The 16,529-nt window shown below is 37.2% G+C and overlaps 1 protein-coding gene across 1 annotated transcript in view; it reads right to left on the bottom strand.

The window, feature by feature from the left end:
* The window catches only part of cwf19l2 (CWF19 like cell cycle control factor 2), a 140,728-nt gene that overhangs the window by 68,862 nt on the left and 55,337 nt on the right, over positions 1–16,529 (bottom strand). Inside the window, exons 7-12 of the mRNA XM_028800398.2 lie at positions 12,695–12,810; positions 10,107–10,813; positions 9,293–9,401; positions 7,310–7,399; positions 4,836–4,970; positions 403–540 (exon numbers count right to left, since the gene is read on the bottom strand). Of these exons, the coding sequence (XP_028656231.2) occupies positions 403–540; positions 4,836–4,970; positions 7,310–7,399; positions 9,293–9,401; positions 10,107–10,813; positions 12,695–12,810 (1,295 nt within the window). The remainder of the gene's footprint in view (positions 1–402; positions 541–4,835; positions 4,971–7,309; positions 7,400–9,292; positions 9,402–10,106; positions 10,814–12,694; positions 12,811–16,529) is intronic.

Here is a 16,529-nt window from a genome sequence, read left to right as displayed (position 1 = left end):
CACACAGGTGTAAATGGAAATAAGCTAGATGGAGAACTGCTGGCTTTTTTTGTCATTTGCATCTTAAGGATTCGTTAAAGCAATATATGCAGCTGTTTAAGATTGACCACTAAAATGAAGCATCAAAATGTCACTTGAGCAATAAGTGCTTCATCAGCAATAATTGAGTTTTTATTAAGAAACTGGGTTGGAACAAAACACTGCAGCTACTGTGCCCTTCCAGGACTGACGCTGCCCACCCCTGCTCTGAATACTTAAGTAGATGAAATACTGTATGTTAAAAAAATGCATTTTGACAAAACAGAAGTTGCATTGTAGGCTGGCACTTCCCAGGTGTGAGGTTTGTCCCCACAATTACAAGTGGACACATTGTAGACAAATGAAAAAAAAATGAACCTCTACCTTTGATGCTAGCCGGGAGTAAAGAGCATTCTGATCTTCAGCTGTTCCCATTTTTTCTTGTTTGACCATTTCTTGAAGATCAATGTTGTCATCATCCTGAAAATAGCGTATTCTTTCATTGCCTCGGTGTGTTTCAATCTATGAGGGAAATGTATTTATATTCATTTATATTTTGCATAATCTAACGAACCAATAAAACAATCTAGATACAAGGAACATTTGCAAAATGAAACTTTAAAAATGTATTTTAAGAAGTACATTTTACCAAGGTTAATAACAAGCTAATTTAGGATCTGTATTTAAAATACTATAAATAAATTAGCTGATCTACATGGCTTCATCCAGAAGAGTGGATAAATGGATATTACATGCACAAAATAAAAAAAAAGTGTGGTAGAAAGACATTTTTTAGTATTATTTAGCATCCTGTGGATCTGACCTTATTAAGCCCTTGCAAACTTTTACCCTGAAATTAACTGCAGAAATAGCAGCAATTTTGCAGCAAAGAAAAATTTGTAGAACAGTATTAATAATTAACTCAGTAGTTAATTAATTATATTGTTATATAGAGTGAAGAATGCACCATAGTCATAACATACAACTCAATCGCTGAGAGAAAAGTGAGGTTCAAGCAGCACAGTGCTTCTAGTGGATCCCCACAAATTGTTTGTCCCTTCTCAGTCCCGATGTCTGAAAAGACTTTTGATACTTCAGCTCAAGTACAGCACTCTTTACAAATGAGTCATTTGCACACTTACTATTTGCCCCAGACTAAAACCAAATATGACTTTTTGTTCAGAATAAAATAAGCATTCTGAAAAGAGGGAACAGATTTTTGATTTGATTCATGGTTAAAGAGCTATTCAGTGGGAAATGTAAAAACCACTATCTTTTCAACATCCTTAAATACATAAAATTCTCAAAAATTACTGTGGTCAAGAAAAACAGGTGAAAGTGATGTTATTTTATTTAATAATTGTTTCTAATTCTTTTGAAATAAAAATCATGTCAATATCAGGTTGTGGAAATACTAATGTTAAAAGATGCAAAAGTCCAGCAAAAATGGGAAATTTTAGTGAGGTTGGATCAGTTTTTATTTTACTTGACATCATATGTACATAATTCAAAGTTGGTCTATACCGGAAATAACTGCAAAGGTTTGTAGAAATAAAAAAAATAAGAATAAGGTAGATATCTAAATAAATAAATAAAGTTCCTTCCAAAATTCCTTCTGAGCAATTTCAATTAGACATATTATTGACATGTTTGATGCCACATAGGAGATTTGTAGCGCTATTAATTTTGTATTATTTCAGCAGATAATGGCAACTTTTAGTGGGAGCTCCAGCAGACCCCCGTGACCCTGTAGTTAGGATATAGTGGGTTGGATAATGAATGGATGGATGTTTTCGTTTTTATTTTCTTCTAGATATTTATACATAGAAAAATCTTAAATACTTATTAGTCTATATTCTAAGACAGACTGCATCGGAAATAACTGCAAAGTTTTGTAGAAAACAATTAAGTGGTTTTCACATAATGCTCTAACAGAAAAATAGAAACTACATTTACACTATATACTATATATACTATGGGGGAGGGGGGAGTAGGTTGGTGGGTGGATTAATAAGGTGGAGTTTCAAAGCTGTTGGTCATAAAGTCTGGCTGAAACCTTGGCTCTCTGACGAAAAAGCCATTAATAGACATTTGGACTTGAACCCAGAATATGTAGGCTTAAAAAGAACAACATCTAAATAATAAAAAAGACTTTATAACCAACACCTTCCAAACCCCACCACCCCTATTCTTCACTTGCTATATGATTTTAAGATAAGTGACTCATTTTCTCCCTTTGTGAATCTCTAGCTACAAATGTGACTATTTCTGTCTTGCAAGCCAGCTGCCCTTGCAGTTTAGTATAAGAGTTGTCACCCTGTGGTTAATATGGCTGCGAAACTTATAAATTGCACCTCAGAGGAACAGCAGAAGGTGTGCCAGGAGCACAAATTCATCGCCGCATGTGTGCTTAGTATAGGGATAAAGTTGTCTCTCGTAGAGTCGTCTATGAGTGGATTGAAATGTTTGAAAATGGCCTTACTAGTGTGACGGATGCAGAGCGCTCCAGCTACAGCCACGACCACGAGGAATGATGTAAAAGCAGTGGTGCATCAGTGGCTACCAAAAACATTTTTTGCTGATGGCATTAAAAAGCTGGTATGACGCTAGGAAAATTGCATCGCAAAGGAAGGCGAGTATGTAGAACAGTGATGTAATTTGTTTTTGAATTACTTAATAAATAAAAAAATGTGTGTAAACTTTTTGAACGTCCCTTGCATATTATATATAGTGCCCTCCATAATATTTGGGACAAACCTGATTGGGGGGCAGAGTGTCTCACACAACACACATGGGAGACGGTTTACAGGCTTAAATAGTGTTATTTCTCAGCCAGATGAGGGGTTGGTGCTGTCATCTGGTCCTTTCTCCTCTTGTCCCTCTGCAGACCAGCCAAAGACTGTGCCTCTCATTGGCATCACCACTGGTCCACCCACTGATGACATCATTTCCAATACCCAGAACTCATCTACCTGCCACATCAGTTCCTGTTCCAACCTCAATGACTCCACCTCTTCCACATTTACAGACTAGTTTTCATCCTGTTAGGCACTCCTGTCTTGAACTCGAGTCTTTGAAAATGTACTTTCATTTTTGCCTGTCTTTTTTCAAGTATACGGTGGGGGGGGGGGGCAACCCCAGACCTTTTACTGTCTGCTGCTTATTATTACAGCATATATTTTGATCTCATCATGTTAAAATGAAAACACTTTTTATACATGTGTCTTTGTCCCGAACATTATGGAGGGGCAAATCATAGTAGAAAGTTGTCTGAGGGATGTGAAAAAAATTTAACATTAATAACATTTATTTAAAAAGTGTCACAACCTAAAATTACATCCTAGTGTTTTACAGTTAATTCTAAAACTGTACTCCCAAAAAAAAAAAATTGATAAATATTATTACCATCTAGTTTTATTACTTTTTTGCCAACAACACTGGACATTTTGCATTCTTATGAAACAAACAGGCACAGGAGAGGGGGAAACAATAACTCTATAAACTGGTATACAACACCTGAAGAATGTTTAAAAAAATGCCATCATTTTTTCATTATGTCGTTCAGGTTTTGTGCATGTTGAAATCAAATATAGGGATATGGGATGACAAATCATACACCTACAACATTAAGCATGAGGCTGTGACATGTGGTCCATGGCACTGCACTGATTTGAAATAAATAATCGCACCCCATGTAGGAGCAGGCTTCAAACAGTTGCAAGGGTGCGTAAATGCGTTTTTGCTCCACAGTTAGTGGAGGCTCTGGCTGACCATGCCACATACACGTGCAGAAGCTTGTGAATCAGTCAGGTGCCCCAATGATGCTGCGAAGGGAGTAGCTCCTCGCACCTGCACCCATTTAGGAAGAAATTTTAAACCGAGCCTGCACGGGTCAGGGGAAAAAAAAAACAAGGTATAAAGAGAGAGAGAGAGAACGGGTCAGCCAGATAGTGGAGGAAAGGCAGCACAAGCATGGGCCCCGTGAAGGAACGATGGGAGTGGTAATCCAGGGGCTGATTCACCCTACTGATTGTTTGAGTGGAGTGGGTGCGAGCACAGTGGAGTCTTCCCCAGGGATTTGGGGTATGACTGTGGGAGTGTGAAAGAAGACATGATAACATCTGGCCCTGAGTGTTCTGGCTGGAGCCGTGTTAGGCAGCTAAGCCAGAGGTCAGGTGGCGAAGACAATGGCTGTCTGCGTCTCCACCAGCTGAGCATGAGCAATGGGAGGCCTGGGGCAACAGTGATAGAGTTGTGCTGGGCTCATCTGACTGCACATTAAGGACCTGATGGCTGTTTTATTCCTGTTTTTCATTTCTGATTTAAAATCTGGATTTTAACCCATTGATTTTACTTTTGTGTTTATTTATTGACATTTGGAAGCACTGCACTTTTTTGGACATTTTGGATTCTTTGATTTGAATTATTTTAATAAAAGCCCTTTTGCATATATCCCTTGCATCGGTGTCAGGTTCAAAGGCTCTTGGTGGAACCCAGTAGCGTAGAGCCAATACGCACTATCACAGAGTCAGAAACTGAACATGGACAAGATAACTGACTGAAGAGAAAATTCACATACACAGTCACACCTGGCCAATACAGTTTATCCATTTAACAAAACTTAAATATTGTTTAGATGTAGTAGGAAAGCCACAGTGCCTAAAGAAAACAAATTGCATATCCCAGGAAGAATATGCAAACAGTCAATGGCAGGGATAAAATTCTAACCCATTTCTATATGTTTGTTTATCATTCTCCAGTTAGGAAAAATAAGAGTGTCACAATAAAATATATGTTGCTAAGCATTGTATTATTACCAGCTGTTTCCGGCGATGGCCTCCCCTAGGCTGGACTAGTTGTGATGAGGCATTGATGGGCCATGCTGTGCCAGATCGATCTGTTCTGAAAAGTGCAACTTCATGATCTTCTGTATCCTCTTTCAAAGCTTTAGACTGCACAAAAAAAGCTTGGTTACAAATGCAACATGAATTCCATTTTTGTACAGAACAGTGCAACTAAACTATAGTTACATTTATAACTTCATGGTCTGAAATGAAAATAGGTAGACTGAAAGAAGAGGATGATTAAAAAAACTCAAGAGATGCAAGAAAAAGTATGTGACCCCTTTGGATTTTCTGCATTAATTAGTCATAAAGAGTGATCTGATTTTTTATATACAGTAAGTCACAAGTATAGATAAACACAATATGCTTAAGTTAAGAACACACAAACAATTTTAATCTTTCATGTCTTCAGTGAACACACCCATCAAACATTCACAGTATGCTGTGGAAAAAGCAAGTGAACCCTTGGATTTAATAACTGGTGTGGAAAACCAGGGCGCTCCAGCTGTCCCAACCCTGACACGGACAGACGAAGACACAAATGTTGAACAGCACGTTTATTTTTTCCATGTGCGGAAGCGCTTTCTTCACTCCCCACAAGAGCACAATATCCACAACTTCAAAGCACAGCCCTTTATGCCTCCACTTCTTTGTGCAGGCTTTGTCCTTCTTCCTCCTGACTCTGGCCTCGAAGTAGTGGCTGCTGGCTTCTTTTATATGTCACCCAGAGGTGCTCCAGGTGCTCGCTGACCGACTTCCAGCAGCACTTCCAGGTGTGGCGGACGTCCTGCAAACTAGGGCTCAGCACTTCTCCAAGCACCCCTTGGCGGTGGCCACGGGCCCCCCAGCAAAGTTGAGCTTCCATGCTCCAAATCAGTGACACTTCTGCATGCCAGGGAGGCAGCCCTCTAAGCGCTCTGGGGGAGGTAATGCTCTGGATATGCTCTCCATTATAGGGATGTCCTGGCCAGGAAAGGGCCCCGGCCATCCGCCACACTGGTCAAACCTCCCTTGGAAGCAATAACCTCTTAACAGCACTTCCAATACCTGTGGGGCAGACCAGAACAATGTTCAGGAGGAATTTTGGACAAATTTTCCTTAAAGAAATGCTTCACTTCAGGCATACTCTTTGGATGTAAGGTGTAAATGGCTCTCTTGAGGTCATTCCACAACATCTCTGTTGGGTTAAGGTATGGACTCTAACTTTTTTTTTTCTTTTTCTTTGTAGTAGATGCTGAGATTCATTTTTGTGCTGCATCACCCAACATCTACTAAGCTAATGCTGGCAGACAGTCTCCTTTACATTATCCTGTAATAACCTCGATGACAGAATGCTGTCCAGGCCCTAGGTAACCAAGTAGTCCCAAATCATAATGCTCCATCCATCGTACTTCATTGTTTGGAAGATGTTTTGAACAGTTCAACCTTATTTTAATCAGTCCACAAAACATTTTTTGTTTCTGAGTGTCAAGGTGGTCTCTGGCATATTTCTGTCATGGAGCTATTTTTTTTTGGAGAGTAGTGGCTTCCTCCTTGGTATCCTGACATGAACACTATATCTGTTCAATGTTTTGTGTATGTCAGATTCATGAAAAATGATGTTAACCTGTTCCAATGATTCCTTCAAGCTTTAACTGTTACTTTAGGGTTAGTTTTTACTTCACTGAGCATTCTATGTTGTGCCTTTCAGATCATCTTATTAATGATATTAAATCACCTCCATTTATACACAATTTGTCTAACTGTGGACTGATAAATATCTAAACTCTTTAACATTACTTTGTAACCCTTTCTAGACTTATGCTGTATCAAGAATTCCTGATTGTAGATCTTCTGAAATCTTATGTTAGATAATCTTCACATTAGCAGATGCTTCTTGTTAACAGTAAAATTAAAGATTTTCTGTCTAGAGGGTGCTGCAATCTTCTTAGCTGTTTCACTTTCAAATGGAGATCGGCTGACAGTTCAGCACCTCTATCTGCCCGAGTCCAGAAGACAAAGACACAACTATAAAGTCAATTATTGACCTTTGGCTCAAGATACTGTAGTACCACAAATACTTATTAATGATCTTATACTGCCATGACAAACACAGAAATCCAAAAACAATCTACCATTCAAGTTCAGATCATGCAACCTTCTGACCTTCTGGCAGGATGAAACTAACTGTAAACATCTCCTTGTTTACAGGTCTTTACATCAGACAGGAGGTGGAAAAGGGTGCTAAAGTAATGTATGCCAACAAAACTAGAAAGCACTAGCAGTGCTATCACATTGTTCCAATTTACACTGTCTGCGTTTGGCACAAATTAAGTATTAATGGCACAAACTCCTTTTTAGAAAACTAATATTTTGACTAGACACAATTGACATTTGACCTCTGAACCTCTAAATTGAACATCTGCATTTGCATTCTCAGTATACAGAATAAGAAAGAACTTAAATACCTTATTTTCAGCCTTTTTTGGTAATGAAGACAGATTTTCTTTTGACTTACGAGCTGAATCCAACTGAGCCTTCAGCTTATTAGCAAGATCCTAAAATACACAAAGAAGGATGACTTAAAGTCACTTGTTAATTTATACAAAATATCAAAGTAATGACATCCACAAGTCAAGGCTTCTCTTTACTATTTTACCATACTAAAAACATAACACAAGATGTTAAATGTTTTACAATCACACTATACAACTCATTCATGTATAATCTCAATAAATTTAATCAGTGTACACTTTAAAAAAGACACAGTAATATGAAGGCGTCCTGAAGGCATGCTTCTTCTTTCGGCTGCTCCCGTAAGGGGCTGCCACAGTGGATCATCTTTTTCCATATGTTCTTATCCTCTGCATCTTACTCCATTACACCCATCACCTGCATATCCTCTCTCACCACATCCATAAACCTTCTCTTAGGCCTTCCTCTTTTCCTCTTACCTGGCAGCTCTATCCTTAGCATCCTTCTCCCAACATACCCAGCATCTCCCTCTGCACATGTCCAAAACAACACAATCTCGCATCTCTGTCTCCAACCTATCCAACCTGACCTAACCCTCTAATGTACTTGTTTCTAATGCTGTCCATCCTTGTCACACCCAATGCAAATCATAACATCTTTAACTCTGCCACCTCCAGCTCTCTCTCCTGCTTTCTGATCAGTGACACCATCTCCAAACCATATAACATAGCTGGTCTCCCTACCATCCTGTAGACCTTCCCTTTCACTCTTGCTGATACCCATCTGTCACAAATTACTCCTGACTCTCTACTCCACCCATTCCACCCTGCCTGCACTCTCTTTTTCACCTCTCTTCCACAATTCCCATTACTCTGTACTGTTGTATTTAAAATCTACCTTCGTCAACTAAACTCTGTGCATCCTCACCATTCCACTGACCTCCTGTCTTGGTCCTACTGACCTTCATTCTTCTCCTCTTTAGAGCATATCTCCACCTCTCCAGACCCTCCTCAACCTGCTCCCTACTCTTGCTATAGATTACAATTTCATCAGTAAACATCACAGTCCACAGGGACTGCCACTTAACACTAGAATTACCAAAGCTTAAGAAAAAACTCGTAAATACGGCCCCCCTTAAATCTGCTTGCACCTCTCCGTCATTAGATGTACACTGTTTCAAAACCTGGCTTATCCATGCTTTTTCTTCCTAAATATTGGGAATTGATTTTACCGCTCTCTATCAGTTCTGTTTTTATATCACGTCATACGATATCCAGCATATCCTTATTATTTAAATTTCTCTTGTTACCTTCATTATCCAATAGAGAACAATTCAATTAGTAGCCTGCATCTTATGCAGTAATAGATTCATTTAACTGTATTAAAATACTAAAATTCACTCATAGGTACATAGTGAAAAGTCAAGCAAAATGACACCTTTTATTGGCTAACTAAAAAGATTACAATATGCAAGCTTTCGAAGAAGGGGCCTGAGTTGCCTCGAAAGCTTGCATATTGTAATCTTTTTAGTTAGCCAATAAAAGGTGTCATTTTGCTTGACTTTTCACTACATTCATAATGGCTAACACGGTACAACACCATAGTACTACTCATAGGTACATAAATTCTTATAAATATATTGCAAGGTAACAAAATCAATTATACTTAAAGCAAGCTTTTTAAATTGCTAGACATTTCAGGAACAGATTGGATATACAAATTCACAGTACATACTGTATTTTTAAACAAAAAGTGAACTGCCTAAACAGTTGTATTCATTTAGAGTGTTCATTTACATGTTTATACATTACATGGAGACAGCAGTTCTAAGCAAGAACAATACACAAAACTGAGGAAATGTTTAGGGATAAAAGAAAAGAGAGAATGGATTAGTATGTAATTTATATATTTGACTAGCATTAGAATCTGTCTGAATAAACATTCCATAAAATCTCACTGAATTAACATAAACATACTGTATCTCCCAGCATTTCAGCTTTGATCAACTTGGCTGCAAGCTTATTTATTTCTTCATCACTGAGTACATGGACAGGAGTTTCCTTTTCTTCATCTTTCATTAAACCACTAAGTATGAAAAAAAAAATTAACATTACAACATTTACTGTGCATTTAATTGCAGACCCTTTCTGCTAAACACAAAGTCAAACAGCAATATTTTTTCTGCTTCCTAACACCTAATTCAGAGTACACTATTGTACAAAATTAAGAGTTGATCAAAAAACAACATGCGTATTTTCAGCAAAATTCTAGAAACCCAGTACTTCCTGTGAAAAAACTAGTCTAGATCAAAACATAATGTTTAAGAGAAAGTGTGAAAAAAGAAGTTATACAACATACAAACTGTATAATACTCTGACTGAAAATAGATCTGAGGGATCTGAAACTTTAAGGTTAACACTCAAGCCACTAACTCATACTGAATACAAGAAATGAAAAATAAACAGCCTTTCAAGCAATTTTTACCTGTTACAGGTGTTAGTTAACAAGCTATACTGTTAATATGTTGATGAGCATCATATTACAGATAATGTATTTTAATCACAGTAACCAGTTTTATAATAGAAATGGTCTATTTATTACATTGTTCAGTTTAAAAATATACATTTTGCAATAAATGCAATTTTAAACACATTTTAATGAGTAAATAAAAATTAAGATTAGTTCATACCAACATATTTAATTTAGATATGATGTACAAAAATCCAACATGTTAAGTGCAAATGAAAATTACAGAAAGACAGTTGATGAAAAAATTTATTTTTTCCTTACCTAAAAGATACCAGCTTTTCTGGGGGCTCTGGCTGCATCTGTATTGCTTGTGGCCTTTTCTCCAGATTGGAAAGATTTTTCTCTAAATCTATTTGTTTGCCTCCTTTTGTAGTCATCATTATTGGCGCATCCTGGTTTTCTTCAGTTTTCTCACCTGAACGATTTGTTTGTTTATGCCAGGGCTTCACACCATTGTCCACATCATCTTCACAAGGCTTCTGAAAACCCAACATGCTGCGAGTACTAGCTATACTGACTTCATCTCTAGAGTATGTGTTTGGCCTGGCAGTATCTTCTAAATTAGAAGGCTTTAGAAAGTTTGCCGTTAAGGTCCTTTGTTTTAAAAATGTCTCATCAATAACTGGCATTCTTTCTCTGTTATCTCTGTTTGAACTTAATTCACTTCTTGATTGCAAACATTGTTCTGCTCTCTCTTTGTTCTTTTTCCAAGACTTCTGTGCTCTCCATGATTCCTTTTTCTCTTTCCCTTCAATGCTAGCTTTGCTTTGACTACCTTCAACTTCCTCCCTGATACTTTCTTGATTCTTGTACATGACTGACCTATCCTCTGAAAGATCATCTTTCCCACACTCCATTACGGTATGTTTTCTCCACGTTTTTCTGCTGGATTCTTGTTCTTTATCTCTACTCAAAGCAGAGTATGCTTTTTCAGCTTCTTCCAGTCTTTTCTTAAACTCTTCCATGGACTATAAATGTAAAACACATGTTGTGAGCACTAAGACAAAGTATAGCACTTATTGCTATTCAATAAAATTTAAAACAAACAAGCTGGTGAAGTAAAAAGAAATTAGGCAGCAGAGAGTCTTAAACCAAGCAAGATCTTACACACCCCAATCAGAACTTTCAAGTTAAGATTGGCTTGCAAGTTCAGTATCACGTGGTGTAGTCTACCATTCTATTATCTAGTTTCTCTTAATCTACGAAGATATCATTTCAATCATCGAAAATGTTGAGGAGATAATTAGTCTTTACCTTTTGTAAATGGCTTGGATTGCTCCAAAGCTTAAGCAGCATTGCTCTATTAAAACTAACAAATAATCTAAAGCTTTCAATCAGGGACATGACTGAAGTAGCTTTAGCTGCACTGGCTGCATTCACTTCCAGAGAAGTGTAAGAGCTCAAGATGCAGTATTGCAGGCATAGTGATGGCTACAATTGTGTGGGCTTGTGAAGGTGTTGGCAAACCCTGAACTAACATGCCTAAGATAATATTTACAAGAACTGATCAGATACAGTTGGATGCACTAGCCAAAGGTGTGATGCTGAGAGACCTGAAAATACACTGACCTTAAATAGCATTATTTATGAGATGTTCAAGCGGGCTGCAAGGTACATCTATGAGTTAACTTTAAGTGGTAATCTCTACTAAAATTAACATTACATATGCCTTATATAATACTGACACAGAAACTAGTATAGTAAATAAATTACTTATAAGTTATTAGAGAAAAGCCAAGCAAAATGACACCTTTTATTGGCTAACTAAAAAGATTATAATATGCAAGCTTTCGAGGCAACTCAGGCCCCTTCTTCAGGCAAGATCTTGCCTGAAGAAGGGGCCTGAGTTGCCTCGAAAGCTTGCATATTATAATCTTTTTAGTTAGCCAATAAAAGGTGTCATTTTGCTTGGCTTTTCTCTACATTCATAATGGCTAACACGGTACAACACCCTAGTATTATAAGTTATTAGTAAATGGAAATAATGAATAAAAACATATAAACTGCATTTGTTTCCCAAAGCAAAGATGACTGCAAAGTATATAAATTAGTTAATCATGTTCTAAATATTAATGTTTTTTTGGTTTCATGAAAAAAAATTGAAGATGTGTCTAAGCCCTATTTTATTTGATCAGAAAGAATAATCTGTGCAAATCTGACTGCTAATCTAGCTGTGTACTTGCAAATTTTGTGACATTGTATCTGCTTCTGATAACAGCTTGAAATGTAATGTAAAAACATCACAGACTACAAAATGCAAAGTGGGGCGATATAAATACAAAAAACAGAAACACAGTAAAATGTTCAGAGCAATCCTAATGAAGGCATTCACTGAACTGATTTTATTGTGTTTCACATGACTTTATAGCAATTGTGGTGTAACTGTACAGTTCTAAATAGCAAACTAAAGACAAGAATGTTTCAAAATCCATAATACCTTAGAAATATTAGCAATAAAGGTAAAAATATCTTTAAAAAAGATAAGCAGACTACTCAGAATTTCAACAACAAAACATATTTACTATAAAATGCAAATAACTAAAGAAGTTTATTTTTTAAGAATTAAAGTACAGTTTCAATGTAGAACAATATAGACAGAATTAGTGACTGTCAAAATTTAATATCCACAAAAAAAATTTTAGCTTATTATTCCTAGTGAATAATGGATGTTTTCTGCTTAATTCTGAAACAGCTACCTATACAAAACAACCTTTACAAGCAATCAAGTTTTCTCAAGATAGTGTTCTACACTTCATATACTAGTATTACACTAATCAATATTCAAATAATGAATCATTCTGCAGCATGAAAACAAAGAAAGTAACCGAATAGAATATGTATCATCTCACCCCATATCTCTCAGCAACCACCTCTTCCAGGCTACGCTTGTCTCTTAATGCCTGCTCCTTCATTCGCTGATAAGATTTTTTCAGCCAGCTTAAACCACCATCATTTACTGGAGTGGCTAAAGTAGAAATAAACAGAGAAAAAAACAAAACTTTTACACAACACAACTTTATTTATAGATAATTAACTTTAAAAGAGAAATACACCCCACATTATCAATAACCTGTAGAATTCATTTAATTACTGAGAAGAGTTGATGATTTCCAAATTTAAAGTGAAATATACTTAAGTATGAAATGACAAGAAAATCAGAAAACAAGGAAATATGATTAGACATCTCATCAACTGTTAACAGTGAAGGGCCATGTCTATACTGCAAGTTGGAGACATGGATTTCTTTACACAGGAGAGGAAAAAAAAAGATTTCATACCTACAAGTAGGGGTTCTCTGTAACCTCTGACATCTAAATGAAGGTTTGAAAAACTATCCCTAAAACTCATTCTGACACTTCAAGGGTGAGAAATCCAGGCTAATACTATGAAAGAATTCTCCAAATGCAAAGTTAAACCGCTCTGATTATCTGCTTTCACAGCCACTTAACACAAGAATTACCAGAGCCTACGAAAAAACTCGTAGATCCGGCCCACCTTAAATCGCTTCTTAAATCAGTTCACACCTCTCCGCCAGCATCCTTTGTCCTCTAAATGTGCTGATAAAAGACAAGCTGCCAGCAGCCGGCTATTCCATCCCCCCACCGACTTAGAACGTGCGCAAACTTTTCCCAGCTCATGCCTTGATTGATTATCTGGGAGTGAAGTGGAGTTTTGGAGTGGAAATAATAGATCGTTATTTGGAACACACACATTTCATGTGTGTTCCGTTTCTACAGTAATCTGTGTAAACACATTGTTAAAACAGAAACTTTTTCATATTTTAGTAATAAATGTTACAAAATATAGTAGGCATAAACTATAGAATGTGTAAAGCCTGAGTTCCAAAGATCAAATAAATACTTTCACAAAAGCTTCAAGAATGATACGATAGTTTCCGTGGCGTAGCGCGCTAAGATTTGCATTTTAGAGCGCAGCAACTTTGCCGTGCCTCACAGACCTGAGTTCAATTCCCCGCTGGGGATGAAGTGTTGCTTTTTTTTCTTCTTCTTTTTAACCTCAAATGGACATAAAATTTATAAATTGGTATACACTGTCAGTTAATGAGATCGTTATATTTTCATGTGGGATGCTCCTTATAAAATATTTTTTTAACAATTAAGACTGCAATTAACATGAACAACTGTCCTTATAACTTATTTTTAAGATCCATAACACACAGACAGACAGAGCACTGCGTAATAGAGAGATAGACAGGCAGAGATATATAAATAAACAAGGAAGGCACATGTACTGAAAGAAAAAAAAGATCAACATGTGCATTGTTCCTGCTGCACTGAATAAGCTCACACGCTCTAACATCACCCCTCCCCCCAATCTGACTCTGTAAGTAACAGCACAAGTACAGACGCAAACCAAGTGTAATCAAGAGTCCCGGTTCGATCCCCACTCACTCCTATATTTGCCGTTTTCAGTAGTAAGCTGCTCTTTTTGTTAATATTATACAGTACACAAATGCACTTCGTTTGCGTCTGTACCTGTGCTGTTACTTAGAGAGTCAGATGGGGGAGGGGTGATGTTAGAGCACATGAGCTTATTTAGTGCAGCAGGAACAATGCACATGTTGATCTTTTTTTCTTTCAGTACATGTGCCTTCCCTGTTTATTTATATATCTCTGCCTGTATGTCTCTCTATTACGCAGTGCTCTGTCTGTCTGTGTGTTATGGATCTTAAAAATAACAGTTACAGGGACAGTTGTTCATGCTAATTGCAGTCTCAATTGTTAAAAAAATATTTTAAAAGGAGCATCCCACATGAAAATATAACGATCTCATTAACTGAGAGTGCATACCAATTTATAAATTTTATGTCCGTTTGAGGTTAAAAAGAAAAAGAAAAAAAGTAACACTTTATCCCCAGCGGGGAATCGAACTCAGGTCTGTGAGGAACAGCAAAGCTGCTGCGCTCTAAGAAGCAAATCTTAGCGCGCTACGCCACAGAAACTGTTGTATCAGCTTTGAAGCTTTTGTGAAAGTGTTTATTTGATCTTTGGAACTCAGGCTTTACACATTCTATAGTTTATGCCTACTACATTTTGTAACATTTATTAATAAAATATGAAAAAGTTTCTGTTTTAACAATGTGTTTACACAGATTACTGTAGAAACGGAATACACATGAAATGTGTGTGTTCCAAATAACGATCTATTATTTCCACTCTAAAACTCCACTTCACTCCCAGATAATCAATCAAGGCATGAGCTGGGAAAAGTTCGCGCATGTTCTAAGTCGGTGGGGGGATGGAATAGCCGGCTGCTGGCAGCTTGTTTTTATCGGCAAATTTAGAGGACAAAGGATGCCGACGGAGATGTGTGAACGGATTTAAGGTGGGCCGGATCTACGAGTTTTTTTCGTAGGCTCTGGTAATTCTAGTGTTAACTTCTACTATAGGTTAGGAAGACTAGACTTTTGTAACTATCACCAAATGGCATGCAACTCAATGGTCTTAAGCCAAGCAAGATGTAAAGTTGGTGGGTGCACTATTATTTCCTTATCTGCATATTAAACTATAAATTACAAAATTTTGAATGCCATGCTTAGTTTGTTGATTTTTGTAAACAACAGGCCATTTTCACACTTCTGTATTTTTCCTTCCAGAAGGCATAGTCAAGGGATAAGAACTCCTCTAGCTGTCCAAAACAAGAGCTTTTAGAGTATCTTTGTATTCTCAGATTCTAAACTCCTGAGTTTCTATTGCCTTCCCACTGATGAAACAGACAAGAAAATGCATATAAGCCATCAAATGAGACGAGGGACCAAATTTTGCTGTAAGCAACGTTGGAATATATTTGCAGCTAGCATTTCAGATCCGATGACTACATAGAATCTACATGTTGCTTAAGTATTGGTGCTATGCCAGGCCTTTTTAGCTGGAATAACTTTGGAATTCTACCAACACAGAAATCAGCTTTTCAACAAGCAAGAAACCCTCCACCAAAGACAGACTACTACAGTGCCAGTAGCAAAGGTCCAGCAGATGCAAGAGTAAGAAAGCTGCCGGTGTCTGACCACGTAAAGCCCGGAAGTGCATAGAGAGTGAGACAGAGAGAGAGAGAGAGAGAGAGAGTAGTACTATTTCTAGCAGAGAGGGTTGGAAAGAAGCCAAAAGACTTCCTAACTAATAGATGGAAGCTTATTCAAAAGAAAGGTCAAAGAAGACTGACATTAAGACAAACGGCATGATTTAAAGGAGAGTGATATATTCACCCATTTTAGAAAATTGGTGGAATATAGACTACCTGACAAAGCACTTTAATATCTACTCAGAACTGAGGGATGCATGTACAAAAGAATCCACTAAAGGCAGATTGAGGTCTTAGCACATGCTTTTTCTCGGTAATTTATTATCATTGTCTACACAGACATTGACAAAGCACATTTTAAATCTGTAAACCTCAGCGTGAAGAGAGGAGAAAAACACACACATTCATCTTTGAACTTACACCATGAGTTATCTATCCATTCATTAATTACTTTAACTAGACAGGTAAGGGTAACTGGGCTCTGAAAAATATCTTGACAGCATTGGATAAAAGGTCAGAACCACAGCTGAACAAGGCTGTCAATCTGTTACAGGACACAGTCACTCATAGATTCACAAGAATAAATATCAATTGTCATGTTATCACCATCAAATACAAGTTTACCGTCAGAGTATATAGTAC

Source organism: Erpetoichthys calabaricus, chromosome 4 (genome assembly GCF_900747795.2).
Source record: "Erpetoichthys calabaricus chromosome 4, fErpCal1.3, whole genome shotgun sequence".
NCBI lineage: Eukaryota > Metazoa > Chordata > Cladistia > Polypteriformes > Polypteridae > Erpetoichthys > Erpetoichthys calabaricus.
The sequence above is the reverse complement of the archived record's forward strand: the minus strand, read 5'-3'. Positions and strand labels throughout refer to the sequence as shown.